Source organism: Saccopteryx bilineata, chromosome 10, assembly GCF_036850765.1.
Source record: "Saccopteryx bilineata isolate mSacBil1 chromosome 10, mSacBil1_pri_phased_curated, whole genome shotgun sequence".
NCBI classification, from domain to species: Eukaryota; Metazoa; Chordata; class Mammalia; order Chiroptera; family Emballonuridae; genus Saccopteryx; species Saccopteryx bilineata.
Genome location: NC_089499.1, coordinates 13,730,136 through 13,746,390, shown reverse-complemented (window position 1 = coordinate 13,746,390; position 16,255 = coordinate 13,730,136). Strand labels below are relative to the sequence as shown.

General features: G+C 50.4%; 1 protein-coding gene across 6 annotated transcripts in view; it reads right to left on the bottom strand.

The window, feature by feature from the left end:
- Window positions 1–16,255, bottom strand: part of SCN5A (sodium voltage-gated channel alpha subunit 5) — a 97,222-nt gene that overhangs the window by 27,262 nt on the left and 53,705 nt on the right. For all 6 annotated transcript variants that reach the window (XM_066245508.1, XM_066245510.1, XM_066245507.1 and 3 more), the window contains exons 15-17: window positions 7,052–7,225; window positions 5,140–5,496; window positions 758–1,201 (exon numbers count right to left, since the gene is read on the bottom strand). In XM_066245508.1, the coding sequence (XP_066101605.1) occupies window positions 758–1,201; window positions 5,140–5,496; window positions 7,052–7,225 (975 nt within the window). The remainder of the gene's footprint in view (window positions 1–757; window positions 1,202–5,139; window positions 5,497–7,051; window positions 7,226–16,255) is intronic.

Here is a 16,255-nt window from a genome sequence, read left to right as displayed (position 1 = left end):
AGACCCACCCAGCGCAGGCGCGAAGGGGGCGGCCGGGGGGCCCAAGCACACAGAGAGAGCCTGTCCTCACTGTTGGACCTAAAGACCCCAGAAGGAGCCATCTGAGCTGGGCTCGGGCCATGGTGAAGCGGAGGGAGCGGGAGGGGGCACCGTCCCTTCGGTCCAGACTCCGGTCCTGAGTGTTAAAAATAACGGGCTGGGAGATAAGATAGTGCCGTTTCTGCCACCTGCCACCTTCGGGCGCTTATTTTTAAATCTCAGAATTAGCCCTGGGCCTGGGAGGAGGGGCAGGGGCCGTGAGAGGTAGGACACTGGACTCCTCCCTCACCAACACCTTCCATCTTGGTAGTCCTGGAGGGGGCAGTGGTCAGAGTGGGGGGTCAGGGGCCAAGGGCCCTGGCTCTGTGCCACGTGCATGAAGAACTCCTAGCAAGTCTCTCTTTCTCTTGCCGTGCCTCAGTTTCCATTTCTATACAAATAACTGCCTATGACCAGGCAGGGGATACACCGCGGACAGCAGTCCCTTCCAAGATCCCGTCCTGGGCCGGACTGGGGAGAGTCTGAGAGCTGGTCTCAGGCCCCTCTACGGGGCTGTCGTTGGGGGACAGCCTGACTTCCTCCCCCGCCCCCACCCTGCTGTGGCAACAGGCAGCGGCTCTGAGCGAGGCCAGGTGCCCTGGACAGCAGAGTCCTGGGCCCTACTATACACGTAGGTGCTGCCTGTAAGCGGGGACAAGGTGGCCGGGTGGGGGCTCACCTCCTGCTTGCTGGACTCTTCCTCTGTGCCCAGGCTATTCTCCTCGTCGTCCTCTGGGTCATCCGTGTCTGACTCGGCCGTGGCGATGGGGACACACACGTGCTCCGGGTCCCCGGGGGCGCCCTGGCCCGGCCGCTGGCCTTCCTCGAACCGTGTCTCCTTGCGGGCCAGAGGTGGCTTGTCCGCGTCCGCGGGGGGTGGGGAGCCGGAGGCGGCCATGCAGCCGGGCAGCTGGCCCTGGGCGGCGAGGGCAGCGGGCTTCTGGGGCCGCCGCTGCAGGAGGCCACGGCAGGAGTGCCAGGCGGCCCGCCGGAGGAAGCGCAGGCCCCGCTGGATCCGGGCCAGGGCCAGCTGCAGGTTGTTCATCTCCCCGTCCTCGTCGGGGGCCGTGAGGTTGTCGGCGCTGAAGGAGCTCAGCAGCAGGGCCAGGAAGAGGTTCAGGACCTGGGGAGACAACGGGTCAGGCTCACCCAGGCCGGCGCCACGCCTGGGGTGCTCAGCCTCAGGTCCGTGATGGGGACACTGAGGCCCGGGGACCTTAAACACTGCCACAGGCAACAGCTCGAGGCTTGAAACCTGGGCCGGGGGCCCTAATCTACCCCCCCTTCTCTTGAATAAAGGGTCTGGCTATGAAAGGAAAGACAAATTCTACTTCTTCCTTCCGAGGTCTCAGATACGGCCTGAACTGAGTTGAACAGACCCCGCTCGTCTGTGTCTTGGCCCAGGTTCGATGAGGGGAGAGCCACAGGCCGTCCAGGGTCAGAGCCTACAGATGGGGTCGTGCTGCTTTGGGTGTAACGGGGGGTGGAGGGGCGGCGGAGGTCAGGGTAAGCACATGCTGCTCCGGGGAAGCGGGCTCCAGCCTGGGACCACCAGGGACAAGACAGAACCCCACCCAGAGTGCCTGGGGCTTCCCTGGGAGGGGACTCTGTATCCACTGGGGGGGGGGGGGCGGGAGGGGTTAGTGATACACCTCTAACTTTCCCAGTGAGGCCGGCTTACCACACAAAAATCTGGGGCTCCTACCACGGGGCATCCCTACCCTGTGAGTCCCCAGGTCTGACTACACTTTCCGGGTGAGGCACAGGGGACACTGAGCAGAGAAGGGGACAACGGCAGGACAAGAGCCCAGGTAGCAGACCGCAGGCCACTGGGACTCAGTGCTGGGCCAGCTACTGAGACACGCTGGTGTCCAGGTGCTGAGGGGCTCTTGGGTGCTGCATGTGGGACCAGGCTGCTGGGACGGGGTGAAGGGACGAAGGGACTTGGGGCTGGTGCCCGGGGACAGCTCTGGCTCCAAGGCCCGTTGCGTGGCAGCAAGTCAGGGGAGGGGCCGAGGTGTCCAAGGTGCTTGAAGGCACAATACCTAAGTTATTGGTTAGGGGTTAAGGAGTTGAGAGCCCAGCCCACCCCACCAAGGGACGTCTGCATAATCCCGGTCTTCCGGTGGTCTGGATTTCTACTTGTTAAACCATCCTTTAAGTGTGCGGTTCCCTGCAGATGCGACGTTTTAGATTTTGTTAAAAAAACCCACAAAACCTTTGCTGGGTGACCAGGGACTGGGTATGGGTCCACTTCCTGGGCTCCTGGAGGCTGAGTGAAGATGGTGTGGCCGGCCCAGGGCCCAGGATCCAGGCCGATGGCCAGAGACATCCTCCCTCTCACTTTGGGCTGGGTGTCCCCTTCTCCCAGAAGGGAGCTCAGTTGAGTGGGGGCCCCTACAGCAGGGAGGTGGGTGCACAACCCTCGCTGGAAACCCACTCTGAGCCCCTGGGGCCCTGGCTTCTCACAAGCCCCCCAGCCCAGCTGTCAGAAAGCCAGGGACTAGAATTCTGAGGAAAGCCATGAGGAAGGTGGAGTGCCAGGCCTCAGACCTGGCCTCTGGTTAAAAAGAGCAGCACCTGTTCACGTGGCCCGGATGGAGGGGCTGAGACACAGGACCTCCAGATCCCATCTCTGTGGAGAAATGACCACTGCTGACACCTGGCAGCCTTTTTTATGTCATCACTGAGGGGGAGGGACACGTGATTCAGAGCTTCTGGCCGCACAGACCTCTGGCCTGGCCTGTCGCTGTCCCTGGTTGCCCACCTTCGTTCCTTCCCCACGGTCTTCACGCCTGGCCCATCTCCCCTGACCCCCACGCATCTGGGGCCCAGGCAGGGGGCGGCCGGGCGGCCTCGCCCACCCACACAGGACACTGGGGCCTCCCTCGTCACCAGCTTCAGAAGTTTGTCTTCTTCCAGTGCTTCCCCGTCAATCGCACGCGGCTGCTCCCAGCCCCTGCCTGATCCTCGCTTCCCATTTTAATGGCAATTGCATCCTCCCACGCTGGCCCGCCAGGCAGCAGCCCAATTCCTGAGGCTGCCAGGGAAGGGGGTGTTGCTGTGTGGGCTGCTAGCAGCCCTCCCCCACAGCCTCTAATCTCATCCGCAGGCAGAGCTGCTTGGAACTCGCAGGGCTGTGTGTTGGAGGGCAGCTCAGCCTGGCCCTGGGCTGACAGCTCTGTGTGCTTGCGCCCCCCTCGGAACACAGAGTCTGGCAGCCCTGGGGCTGGGCCAGGGGCTGAGGAAGGCTCCCCCCCCAGCCAGGCGGCCAGTTTGAGGAGACGGAAGGGGGGTTGTGAGGCCAGCCAACGAGCGGGGCTCCATGAGCACTGTGCACCGAGGCCCTGCTTCCTCTCTGGGCTCCTCCACCTGTGGGCCTGAGGCAGGCTGTCCCCACCTGGGCCTGGGCTGGCCCTGGCTTAGTTAAGGCACGTGGGGAGGGAAAGCAGGCCGGTCTGGGGAAGGGCCCTAGGATCTGCAGCCCACAGTCCTTGTGCCACCTCAGACTCCCCTGGGAGCTGATGTGAGCCTGGGCTGCCCACGCCCTTGGGAGCCAGACCAGGCAGCTGTGATGTCTGAGCATGCCCGGGCCACCTATGGACCCAGGGAGGTGGCTCCATGTCCAGAGTGGACACTGGTTTCTTCCTGAACTACTGACTTGCCTCAACCTTGCCTCTTCCAAAGGCCCCTTCTTCGGCATTTAGATCGTGATCTCTCTCAACTCCGGAATCCCCCACATTGTAAAGACACAAGGCAAGACGCATTTGCTCTTGACAGATAAGTGGTCGTAGAAGCACAGGTCTGGGTCCCGCATGGCAGGACAGCAGCAGCTCCGCCCACAGCCCAGGGAGACACCCGAGGCTCCCACGGGCCCTGCCTCACCTGGACCACCACTGCTTGCACCTGCGCTTTGCTCCCCTGTTCTTCCCTCTCCAGCATCACTGCGCATGTCAGTTCTAAACCCTCCTCCAGGAAGCCTTCCAGTTGGGGGGGGGGATCAGCACCCATGGGATACCCCTTAGTGGTTCTGATCATTCTGAACTGTCTGCAAGTTATTTCATGCCTTTTTGAACTCCCTACATTCCTACTCTTTCAAGTTCATGAGTAACATCAGGGCTACACTCGCCTCTGTACATCCAACAGCATCTGGCACAATATTTTGCGTGCAACAGCTGCTCAGCAAATGTTTGTTAAACTGAATTGGAAAACCGTGTGATAAATCATTGCCAGTGAATGACTAATAAAACAAAGGGTAGAAGAGTAAATTAATAGATATATAAAATATAAGGAATAAGTAGGCAAATAAGTGGGTGAATCAATGAATGAATGAACAAATGAAGAATGATGCGAAGGGATGGGTCAATAAGTGAGTGGATAGGTGGATGGATAAATGAGTGGAGGGATAGGAACTAGTTAAAGAGTGAATGGATGAGTGGGTTGATAGATGGAGGTGGGGGTGGATGAATGAGTGGAGAAACAGATGAGTGAGTGGGAAGATGGGTGATGGGTAAATGGATGAATGGATGGGTGGGCAAGTGAATGTGATGGGTAGATAAATGAATGGGTAAATGAATGAATAGGCACTTGCGTGTTTGTGTATGAATGAATGGAGGTGATGGATCAGGTGGCTGGAGGACAGACGAATGGATGGGTAATGAATTAGTAGATGGAAGATGAGTGAATGAGTAGATGCGAATGGATGGATGGATGGATGGCTAGGTGAGCAAGTGAGTAAATGGATAAGAAGTTTTGTAACTGAGTAGATGAAGAAGAGGTGGACAGATGGATGGGTGGGTGGTTTATGAGTGGACGGATAGCTGGATAGGGAGATGTATGGATGAGTAGAGAGAATAAATGGTAAGTGAATAGAGGGATTGATGAAAAGTGCTAAGTGTGTACACTGGTGTCGATGAATGAATGGATGAGTAGATAGATAGAAGGATGGATAAATGAATGGATGGATAGGAGGATGGGTAAGTGAAGGGATGGATCTATGACTGGGTAGATGGGTAACTGGTGGATGAATGGATGGGGGTGTGAGGCTATTGGCCGACTTACCACGAGGTTGCCGATGACCATAACAAGCAAGAAGACCAGCAGGCACAACGACTGCCCGGACACCTGCATGCAGTCCCACATGGTCTCGATCCATTCGCCACAGAGGATGCGGAAGATGATGAGAAAGGCGTGGAAGAAGTCCATCATGTGCCAGCGAGGCTGCGGGCCCGAGTCACTGATTTTATACCTCAGCTCTGAGTAGTTCTTGCCGAAGAGCTGCATGCCCACCACGGCGAAGATGAACACGATGATGGCCAGCACCAGTGTCAGGTTCCCCAGCGCCCCCACCGAGTTCCCGATGATCTTGATGAGGGTGTTCAGGGTGGGCCAGGACTTGGCCAGCTTGAAGACCCGCAGCTGGGGATGGAGGGGTCTTTGTGATGGGCTCTGGCTTCCACTGCCCATGGATCCCCTGACCTACCTCCCCTACTTTCCTGCTGTGGAAACCCAGGGAGCCCTTGAACGTCACTGACACCCGTTTCTCCTGGTTTCTCCGAGAGCACACACTACTGTTTCTTTCCACAGCCTGCAGGTGGCTTCAGCGGGCTCTGCTCTGGGAGTCAGTTCAACCCCTCCAGCCTCTACCCTGGGTCCTCACACCAGCCTCCTCCTCTGCTTGGTCTCATCACTTCCACGCACTTCTCAGATTCCCCCAACACAGAATGTCCTTCCTCTGCCAGAGCCTTCTCCATCCTTCATCACATACCTTTCCAGGCCAGCTCACACCATCTCTGACTTGCCCAAGCACCCATTTCTCTCTCCTCTCACTTATAACAGAGAAAGGGACCCAGTGCTTAGCATTTTTTGAACACCTCCTGTGTCAGACCATGAGCTTAGGATGTGGAATGAATCAGCTCATTCAGAACATCCAGTAAGCACATGGGGTTGGCACTATCATCACCTTTGACCGAGGAAGAGGTGGAGTGACTTGTCTAAGTCCCTTGGCTTATGGCAGTGGAGTTGGTATTAGAACAGTCTCAACTTTCTCTACTGCTCCCACCATCCTGCCTTCCTGAGCATCAACGGTGCTCAGTCTTTCTCCAGGAAGCCTTCTCTGATCTACCTCCAGCCCCCTGTCTCAACCTCTCAGGCATTTCGAGCTTAAAGCATGGTCCACAGACCAGGAGCTCTGGTATCACCTGAGACTGACTGAACTGTCTGTCACCTGCAGTTTAACAAGACCCCCAGGCAACGTGTGTGTGAATTTGCCTCCAAAATGCGGAGTCTGAGACCAGCAGGCAGAACCTGCGATGACCTGTGGCAGACCTGGCTCCACCTGTCACTTGCCACGTGGCTTTGGGAAATTGCTTCTGATTTCTTCCGGAACCATTACTTGCCTCAACCCTGACTCTTCCAAAAGGCCCTTCTTGGGCATTTAGACTTTGAGCTCCCTCAACTCTGGAATTACCCCACACTGTTAAAGACACAAGGCAAGCTGCCTGGCCCTTGACAGACAGGTGGTCATGGAAGCCAAGGCCTGGACCCCTCCCGACAGGACCTCAGGAACTCCCAGCACGGCTACCCAGGGTGACAGCTTCTCTGAGTCTCAGTCTTCTCATCTGTGCAATGGGGACCTAGTCATACCTGCCTCACTCCTGGGATTCTGCGAGGACTAAAGGAGTCACAGTGACTCGTAAAAGGTTTTGCAGATCCTCAGGATGGCCAGCCCAGCTGTGCCTCTGGAAGGTTACCTCTTCCTGCCTTGCTCACCTCTGCGTCCCCCCAACATCACCAGCACTGGGCCAGGCACCCAGGAGAACCTAGCCAGTAGCTGTTGGGTGAAGGCAGGACGGCTCAGAGGTGGGGTGACTGAGAGGTGACTTTGGAGGGGGGCGTGCCCCGTGCCCCGCCCCCAGGCCCCAGGCCCCCGCTCCGCCCCGCCCCGCCCCCTGCAGAGGGCCCAGCCGGGTACCAGGCGGAAGGAGCGCAGCACCGACAGGTTGCCCATGCGGGACAGGCCCAGCTCCATGAGGCTGAGGATGACGATGATGCTATCGAAGATGTTCCAGCCCTGCTGGAAGTAGTAGTAGGGGTCGAGAGCGATGATCTTGAAGGTCATCTCTGCTGTGAAGATCCCCGTGAAGACCTGCGGAGGGAGTGGGAAACGGGGTTCTCTTCTCCGTCTTCGGGCTGGAAAGGCACTCTGGCCCTCGGGGGCGCCCTTGCCTCCTGACGCTTGCTTCCGGCACAGCCTCCCACCTGGGCCGCCGGCTCCTGCCGCATCCAGGCTCCCTGCGGAGGCTTGCGTGGCAATGGCCTACCCCTTAGGGACACCTTCAGCCTGATGCCCCCTGCCCTTTCTGTTGCTCACCAAGCACGACCTGCCAGCCTGTCCCTCAGGGCTCCGCAGAGGCTCAGTTTAGGAAGCACCCGAGGGCAGGAGACCCAGCCCCAGACTCCTGCCAGCCCGTGTTGCCACAGGACGCGTCCTCCACACACGCCAACTACATGCATTCCTACAGACACTCAAGACCTTTGTCCACGCTGCGCCTGCTCCCTCCTTGTCCATGTGCAGAACTCTTGCCGCTGCAATGGTGACTGTCACTGTTTCTTGAGGGCCTGACTATGTCCTTAGACCTGGGCTAGAACGCCTTGTACATGTTGTTTCTTTTAATCTGCTCAACAACAAGGAAAGTATCATTATCCCCATTTTACAGTGAAGGAAACTGAGGCACTGAGAGGTCAAGTAACTTCTCTTGGGCCATGTAGCCAGTAAATCTGGGAACCAGAGATGAACTCAGTGCTGTCCTGCACGATTTAGAACGACCACCTCTCCCTTCTGGAGACACTCCTGAGGTGGGCAGAGAGAGACTGGGTTTTGCCTGGTTCATGGACGCATGAGCCCTGAGCTGCCCAGCCTCGGCCAGCAGAGGCCCGCGGTCAAGGAGCCCCTCCTGCGGTGGACCTGGCAGCCATGATCATGGCCAACTGCCCCAAGCTGTGCCCACCGGTACAGTGGGAATGTGGTTGCATCGGGCTCATGTCCCATAAACGTGTGGCTGGAGGGAAGTCAAGGGTCTGCTCACAAGGCCTTCTCGGCCAAGTGGAGGAGCTGGGTGTGGTCTCGAGGGAAGTAGAAAGGCCCTGAGATCACCTGCAGGGAGGGATGGGGTCACGGGGCCAGGCTACCACTAGGGAAGGTGCCCGACCTGCAGCAGCTGTCTTTTTTAATGTCCCACAGCAGCTGCGGGACATTCTGCTGTGCAGACATGCCCCAAGTAGAGATGCTGACACACACTGCTGAATGATCCTCAGAGATAGCTGTTCACAAATCCCATGAGCTGCCTGGTCGTGTCTCCTCCTCAGGGCCTTTGCACCCGCTGCTCCGTTTCCTGGAGCATGCGCCTCCCCCATCTGCAGGACTTACTCCCTTCAGGTCTCTGTTTAAAAGCCACCTAATGCATGAGGCTTCCAGGCACTTAAAATCGTGGCCTGTTCTACAACACTCCTTATTCCACCCCCTTTTCTTTCCCTCACATACCCCTATCTGACATACCTGCTCACAAAAATTAGGGGGTCGGAGAACATGCAGATACTCCAGGACTTGCAGCCTTTTGTCTAGTGCATTTTCACCAACAAAATAAGTTGGTTTTGCCTCTCATTTGCATCATCAAACAACTTTCTTTGACTTGTTGTTTGCTTTTCTGATGTTCTTGTTTAATAAAAAAAAATCAAATGCTTCTTTTTTTTAATTGCTTCATATTCATTTCCCCTAATGTTTGTGAGCGGTATATGTATGGAGTTCTGTATTTGTTACATCTCCTCTGGACTAGACTGTGAGCTCCACAGCAGGAGGGTCCATTTCTGTCTCACTGCACCTAGAACAGTGCCAGCCCCTGTGTGTTCCTGAGGCTTGTCTGCGGGGCTCCGAGCGCTAGTGCTTATCCTCGGGGACAGGAGCTCAGGGAAGACCTCCTGACCCGCTTTGCCCAGGTTCACAGTTATTCTGGAAGCACGGCCGGCCGCTGATATTAAGTGGCGCTGGAAGTCAGGAGGAAAAGAGAGAAAGGGACGGCAGAGGCTGGGGGGGGGGGGGGATGCCTGTGGGGAGGTGACAGGCAAAAGAACCAACAGCCTCACAGGGGAGCTCTTTAGGAATGCATGATCCAGAAGCCCCCAGGCCTGCGGAAGCATCGACATTTTGACACGATTCCCTAGAGGTTTGAAGTTTGAGAAGTGCTATTTTCAAACGCTGGTTCTCAAATGTGGTGCACTTTGGAATCACCCAGGGAGTTTTAAAGATACTGGCGCCTCGATCCCACCCCCAAGCAACTCAGCTTAAATTGGACCGAAGAGCAGCCCAGGCACCAAGACAGAAAGAAACATCCGAGGCGACTCAAATGTGCAGCTAAGCTTGAGAACCACTGCTGGATGGTCCCAGATGTGCAGAGAATGGCAGCCCGACCTGGGTTCCAAAGCACAGTCCGCCACGGTGTGACCTGGGCAGGTTTCTTATCTCCCTGAGCCTTGAGTGTCCTCCTATGTCAAACAGGGATACTAATAATTCCATAGGGGGGTTTCTAAGAGTTAGAGTTAATGGATGCAGAGCGGACGCTCCTATAAAAAAGGTCGATTATCGTTATCCTGGGCAGTGTTTGTTATGACTGGGGAGAGTGGCGGAGAGCTCTGGGCCCAGGCAGGGGCTGCCTTCAGATACAAACACTGCATGATTGATAGGCTCCCTGGGATCTGGCGGACAGAGCCGTCTGTGAGCAGGCGGGTGGGGGTGGGGCTGCTCCTGACTCCTGGCAGGTGGTCTGCTGAACCACGGTGCCAACGGTGGCTTCCCAGGAAGTGGGTGGACTTCTGGGGAACTGTGGCATCTGTCTTTAATGAGATTATACTACCCACATGGTAAAATTGCTTTTAAAAAGAAGGTACTGTGTGACTACCCTTCCACGTCAATTAAACATGATGTACAGCATTGTTTTCTTTTTCTTTCTTTTTTAACAGCTGCAGGACATTATGCTGTGCAGACGTGCCCCAAGTAGGGATGCTGACACACACTGCTGAATGACCCTCAGAGATAGCTGTTCACGAATCCCATGAGCTGCCTGGTGGCGTTTCCCCGTCACCATGCTAATCCGAGGCTAAGGCCATATTTTCTTGTTTTATTGGACTCTTTTTTGGTTTTCGTGTTTCTTCTTTTATGATAGTCCCTCTTCCTATCCTTTGCTTATTTTTTTTCTATTACGGTATTTGCCTTTGAGGTCATTGTTGCTTATAAATACACTTTCTATACTTCAGGTATAATCTCTGTCTACTGTACGTATTGCAACAATTTTCCTGGTTTGTCATTTACCTTATTTTCTAAAATTATAAAATATTTTAAGCATAGACTAGAGAAGCATGGAGTAATGCAGGGGTCCCCAAACTTTTTACACAGGGGGCCAGTTCACTGTTCCTCAGACCGTTGGAGGGCCGCCACATACAGTGCTCCTCTCACTGACCACCAATGAAAGAGGTGCCCCTTCCGGAAGTGCGGTGGGGCCGGATAAATGGCCTCAGGGGGCCGCAGTTTGGGGACGCCTGGAGTAATGTAATCTACTTCTCACAAAAAATCAGGGGACAGTTCAAAATGAGTATGAAGCGATAAAACATCCCCTCATGTTTGTGAGCAGTATAGTACCTTTGTATCCACCGCTGAACTCTGCCCGCTGTTAACATTTTGTGATATTTGTTTCAAATCTTGTTTTATTTTTTCCTTACAAAATAATAGCAAAGGCTTAAACACCATTTACTATATGTTAGGCACTGTCCTAGTGCTTTACATCTAATAAATCACTTAATCACCAGGATAACGCTATGAGATGTGCACGGCTGCTATCCTTGTTTTACAGCTAGGGAAACTGAGGCAAGAGAGAGAAGTTAGTTCACTGGCCCAAATGATGAAGCCTGACGTCAAGCCTAAGTACGTCAGGTTGTATCATGAAGTCTTGACCCTGCGTCATCACAGGTAGAGCTGAAGCCCCGTCGTATGAAGCTCACTCCGAGGGAATCACTATCCTGAATTTGATATTTATTTTTTCTGTGTATGTGTTTTACAGTTTTAATGTCTATATGATAATAACAACGTATAAGTACCTTTGTGTTATTTTAAGCTTTATATAAATGGGCCAGGTTGGATGTGTTCTTTTTCACCAAATTCCTTTTATTCTAAACATCCTATTTATGAGATTTGTCCATGACATGTGTATATGCATTCATTCTAATTGTGTACAGTCTTTCATGGTATGAACGCAGCACAATTTATCTATTTTTAATGCATGAATGGACATTTATGTTGATTCCAATTTCCCCCACACCTAACAGTGCCGCCAAGAACTTTCTCACACACGTCTCCTTCTACAGACATGTGAGACCTTCTAAAGATTAGATGTATAGATCTGAAATTGTCAAGTTATAGAGAGCGCACATCTGTGATTTACCTGACTGTACAATTGTGCCCTGCGATGGTTGTTACCAGATCCACACTCTTACAAAGTGTGAGTTCTCACTGTTTCACATCCTTGTCAACACATGGAAGTTTATTTTTGATTCTCTGAGGGGTGAGAAATAGTTTCTCAATGTTGATTTAATTTGCATTCCTCTGTTTCCTTTCATTTGTTTGTAAGCATTTTAATTTCCTCTTTCTGATTTGCCTGTCATTTCCTTTGTCTTTTCAGCTTGATGGTTTTGTCTTTGGGTAGTCACTCCCTCCCTTTATTGATACCTAAGCGTTCCAAAGCTATTCTGGGCGTCATTGTCTTTTTAATTAAGTACTTTTCACAAAACAAATTTCTAGCTTATGGTAGAGGTTTCACATTTTTTTTCTTTTTTAAAAATTTATTGATTGGTTTTAGAGAGAGAGAGAGAGACAGACAGACAAACAGAAACATCAATCTGTTCCTCTCTGTGCCTTGATGGGGGATTGAACTGGCAACCTTTGTGCACGGGGACGACAGCTCTAACCAACCAAGCTGTCAGCTGGGGCTGATTGCGCTTTGTTTTACTGTATCCTTTATCTTACGAGTATTTTAAAATTTAATATAAATAAACTTATCAATTTTTTCTTTTATGATATAAACTCTTTATGTTGTTGCAGAAAGCCTTCCCAGCCCCAAGAGTTTAAATATTGTTTTCCCCACTATTATTTTAAAAGCGTAAACATTTCGCTTTATCATATTTAGGTATTGAATCCAATTCCCCACAACTGATTAATGAACATGGTGTGGGGAGGGAATCTGAACATACTTTCTTCCCTGCAGAAAACCATTCTGCCCGGCATTATTTATTATTAAATAGTCTATCACTGTCCTACTGATTTACAATGTCATCTCTGCTATTTATTAAGTCTCCAAATACGCATTTCCTATCTCAGTTCTGTAGCCCTGGTCCAATTTTCTATCTTTGCACCATTACTATAGTGTTTTTGTTACTATTACTTCATAATATGTCTTAATGCATGTAGGGTAAATTTCCTACCTTATTCCTAATTTTTCTTGCTGGACTTTACTTTCCCATATGAATTTCAGGTATGACCTTGCTAATTCCCCTAAAAATGTGTTGGGATTTTCATTGGAATTCCATGAAAAATCTAAGTTAATTTGGGAAAAACAGCCATCTCTACAACACATCCTTTCATTCCCAAAAATGGAGTATCTCTCCACTAATTTGTCTTCTTTTATGTTTTTTTTTTTGTTGTATGTTTTTTAGTCGTTGAAAAATTTTTTCATATAAAATTTATAATCTTTTGCTATATTTAGTCCTTGATTCCTCATAGTCTTTATTGCTTCTTATTTTTAAGAGTGTTAAAGTTTTAGGCCCTGGCCGGTTGGCTCAGTGGTAGAGCGTTGGCCTGGCGGGCAGGAGTCCCGGGTTCGATTCCTGGCCAGGGCACACAGAAGAGGCGCCCATCTGCCTCTCCACCCCTCCCCCTCTCCTTCCTCTCTGTCTCTCTCTTCCCCTCCCGCAGCGAGGCTCCATTGGAGCAAAGATGGCCCGGGCTCTGGGGATGGCTCCTCGGCCTCTGCCCCAGGCGCTAGAGTGGCTCTGGTCCCAACAGAGCGACGCCCCGGAGGGGCAGAGCATCGCCCCCTGGTGGGTGTGCCAGGTAGATCCCGGTCGGGCACATGCGGGAGTCTGTCTGACTGTCTCTCCCCATTTTCAGCTTCAGAAAAAGACAAAAAAACAATTAAAAAAAAAAAAGAGTGTTAAAGTTTTAAAAATTACTCTCCCCAGAAGATCCTGGTGGCTAGGAGCAGAGTTAATCTAGGTAAATAGAGCCTGTACCAATATTGTTAGACTCTCTTGTTAGTTCTTTCTGTCGATTTTCTAAAATGATTTATATAGAGCACAAACATAATCTGGAAAAGAATGTTAGATCGGTTTTCTCCTCTCTTCTTTTCCTTCTCTCACCATGGTGATGAGGACTCCAAGGGAACCTGGACGTGAAGCAGAGAGACAGGCACAAAGCGAGGATGACATGGCAGTATAGTGCACTGGGTAAGAACATGGGCTCTGGATACAACCGCCTGGCTCCGGATCCTGGCTCGCCCACTTCCTGGCTGTGTGACCTTGGTTACGTTTACTTGGCTATTCTGTGCCTCTGTTCCCTTATCAGTACGATAGGGATAATAATAATAGCATCTCCTTTGCTGGTTATAATCAGACATTAGGTGTTCAACGAGCTCTGGCTTCACCATCCCATCTGTGTTTGTTCCCGACTCTTCACAGGAAGGCTGCTAACGTTTCACGGTCATGTAAGACACTCGCTATAGTTTTGTCCAATTACTTCTAGTTTGTTAAGAGTTCTGACCATGAAAAGTTTAATTTTTATCAGAGGATTCTTCCACATCGAAGGGAAGATCATATGGACCCAGAATAAACCCAGTTTGACCACGTGGAGATTTTCTTTATGTATTTGAAGTTTCTTCACCCTACGCTGCTGGATTTGTTTTGGTTTATTTTTCTTTCTTTTCTTTATGGTTTTAAATATTTTCTTCATATCTTCTACTTTCCTAGAAAAACTTCCACTTAACCTGTTCAAAATTTATTGGCATTGTTTATAGTGTTTGAATCACTGCCGTTTGTGTAGTAGGTAGGCCGCTTTTTCCATTCCTAACCTCCATTCTTATATTTTAATCTTGCTAAAAATTTGTCTGTCTTCTCAAAGAATGTCTTTTTAAAAAAACTTCTCCCTATTTAAACTTTTAAGATGATGTCTTGATTTTCTGCTCTTATCTTCAATTTTCTTTGAGTTTTCACTTATTTTTTTTTTCCCTTCTAACTACTTGAATCAAACGATTGGCTTGTTAATTTTCAACTTTTCTTTTTTAATGTATAGAGGATGGGACAAAGGTAGGTTTATAGTTGTGAGTACACAAAACACAGTTTATTCTTGTCTTAATATTAATGATTGTATTATTTTCCATACAAACAACTGTAAACCTCTTTTTGCCCCACCCTGTATACTTTAGGCTATAAATTTCCCTCTAAGTATTGCATTGGCTGGCTGAGACTGACAAGCTTCCATCTTTATCATTTCCCAGTGTCAGTGTGTGGATTTTTTTCCGGTTCACCATTTTACTGAAATCTAGGGTCACATCCCTATAGGGCTACTCATTTCCAACCCCTGCTCACATTGTCCCAAAGACATGTCTTGTCTCTACACGTTTATAGAAATCTAACCCCCCCAGATTACTCAAGTCATCAACTATTCCCTCCCTGTTCCTATCCAGGGCAATTACAGAACCACTTCATTTGTTGAACTGCTGTGGTTATTAAGTCCCTCTTTGTTTTGGGCACATGGACATTTTTGTTACTTTCTCATAAACGTTGCTATGCACACCAAAGAATATGTGCTAATTTTTTTTTGTTTTATAGTCAGAGACTTTTCAGGCTTTCTTGTCTACAGTGTTGCTAGGAACAGAAGTTTCATTTTCCTTTTCCTTTTGATTATATGATGGGCTGAAATTTATTTAAATCTATAACTCTTCTCCTTTCTGGGATTTGTCTTTAGTGACATGCTTTGAAAGGCTTTTCCCATACCAAGATTATTTATCCATGCTTATGCTTTTGTTTCTTTCCATTTAATATTTAAACCATCTGAAATAGTATATTAACTGCAGGACAAAAACCTTACATACTAGCAATAAAGCTATCCAAACAGAAAAAAATAACAGCTATAATCCAACTACATGATCTATTAATAATAACTGAACCACAAGTTTAACACAGCTGCAGTTCAATCACTACTTAATCATCCAGCGCAGCCAACGGGGCTCTTTATCACCTTGACTTGCTCAGTCCGAGAAATGGTCACATTCCATTAAAAGCGCATTCAGCGGAAACCTGCATAACCGCCACCTGAAGACCAACAGGAGGAGGCGCCACTGTGTCAGGAGGCTCCTACAGACTGAGATAAGCTTTCTCCTCTGTTTGCATACGAAAGTAGAATGATAGCAAATAGACTCACACGTGTGAAGAAAACTGGAATAGATCCTGTAGATTAGAGAACTGTCTAGAGTCCTGGGTATGGAAAGTAATAAGAGAAGAAAATTGTCGTACCCCACGGTGTGGGAGACCTGCTTGCTTGGTTCGGGATGGGCTCCTGAGCAGTTGGGAGAGACAGGATTAGGTCTACAGCAGGGGTAGTCAACCTGGTCCCTACCGCCCACTAGGGGGCGTTCCAGCTTTCATGCTGGGCGGTAGCAGAGCAACCAAAGTATAAATAAAAAGATAGATTTAATTATAGTAAGTTGTTTTATAAAGATTTATCCTGCCAAACTTAGCGAAAATCCGACATAAAGTACTTGGTAAGTAATTATTATTATATGCTTTCACTTGCTGTAACTCTGCTTTATCAATTTTATAAAGTAAAGTTACTTCCCTACTTGATAAATCACCATGACTATGGAACCAGTGGGCGGTTAGAAAATGTTACTACTAACAGAGATACAAAAGTGGGCGGTAGGTATAAAAAGGTGGACTACCCCTGGTCTACAGTAAGACAGATTAGATCGAATGACCCTTCCCCCCCAAACTCGGTGATGATCCCAGGGGCTCCTTTTACAGACCAGCAGGGCCTCTGCCAGCCTTGCCTGAGGACCCCCTGGGGAAGGGCTGACTCTCTATG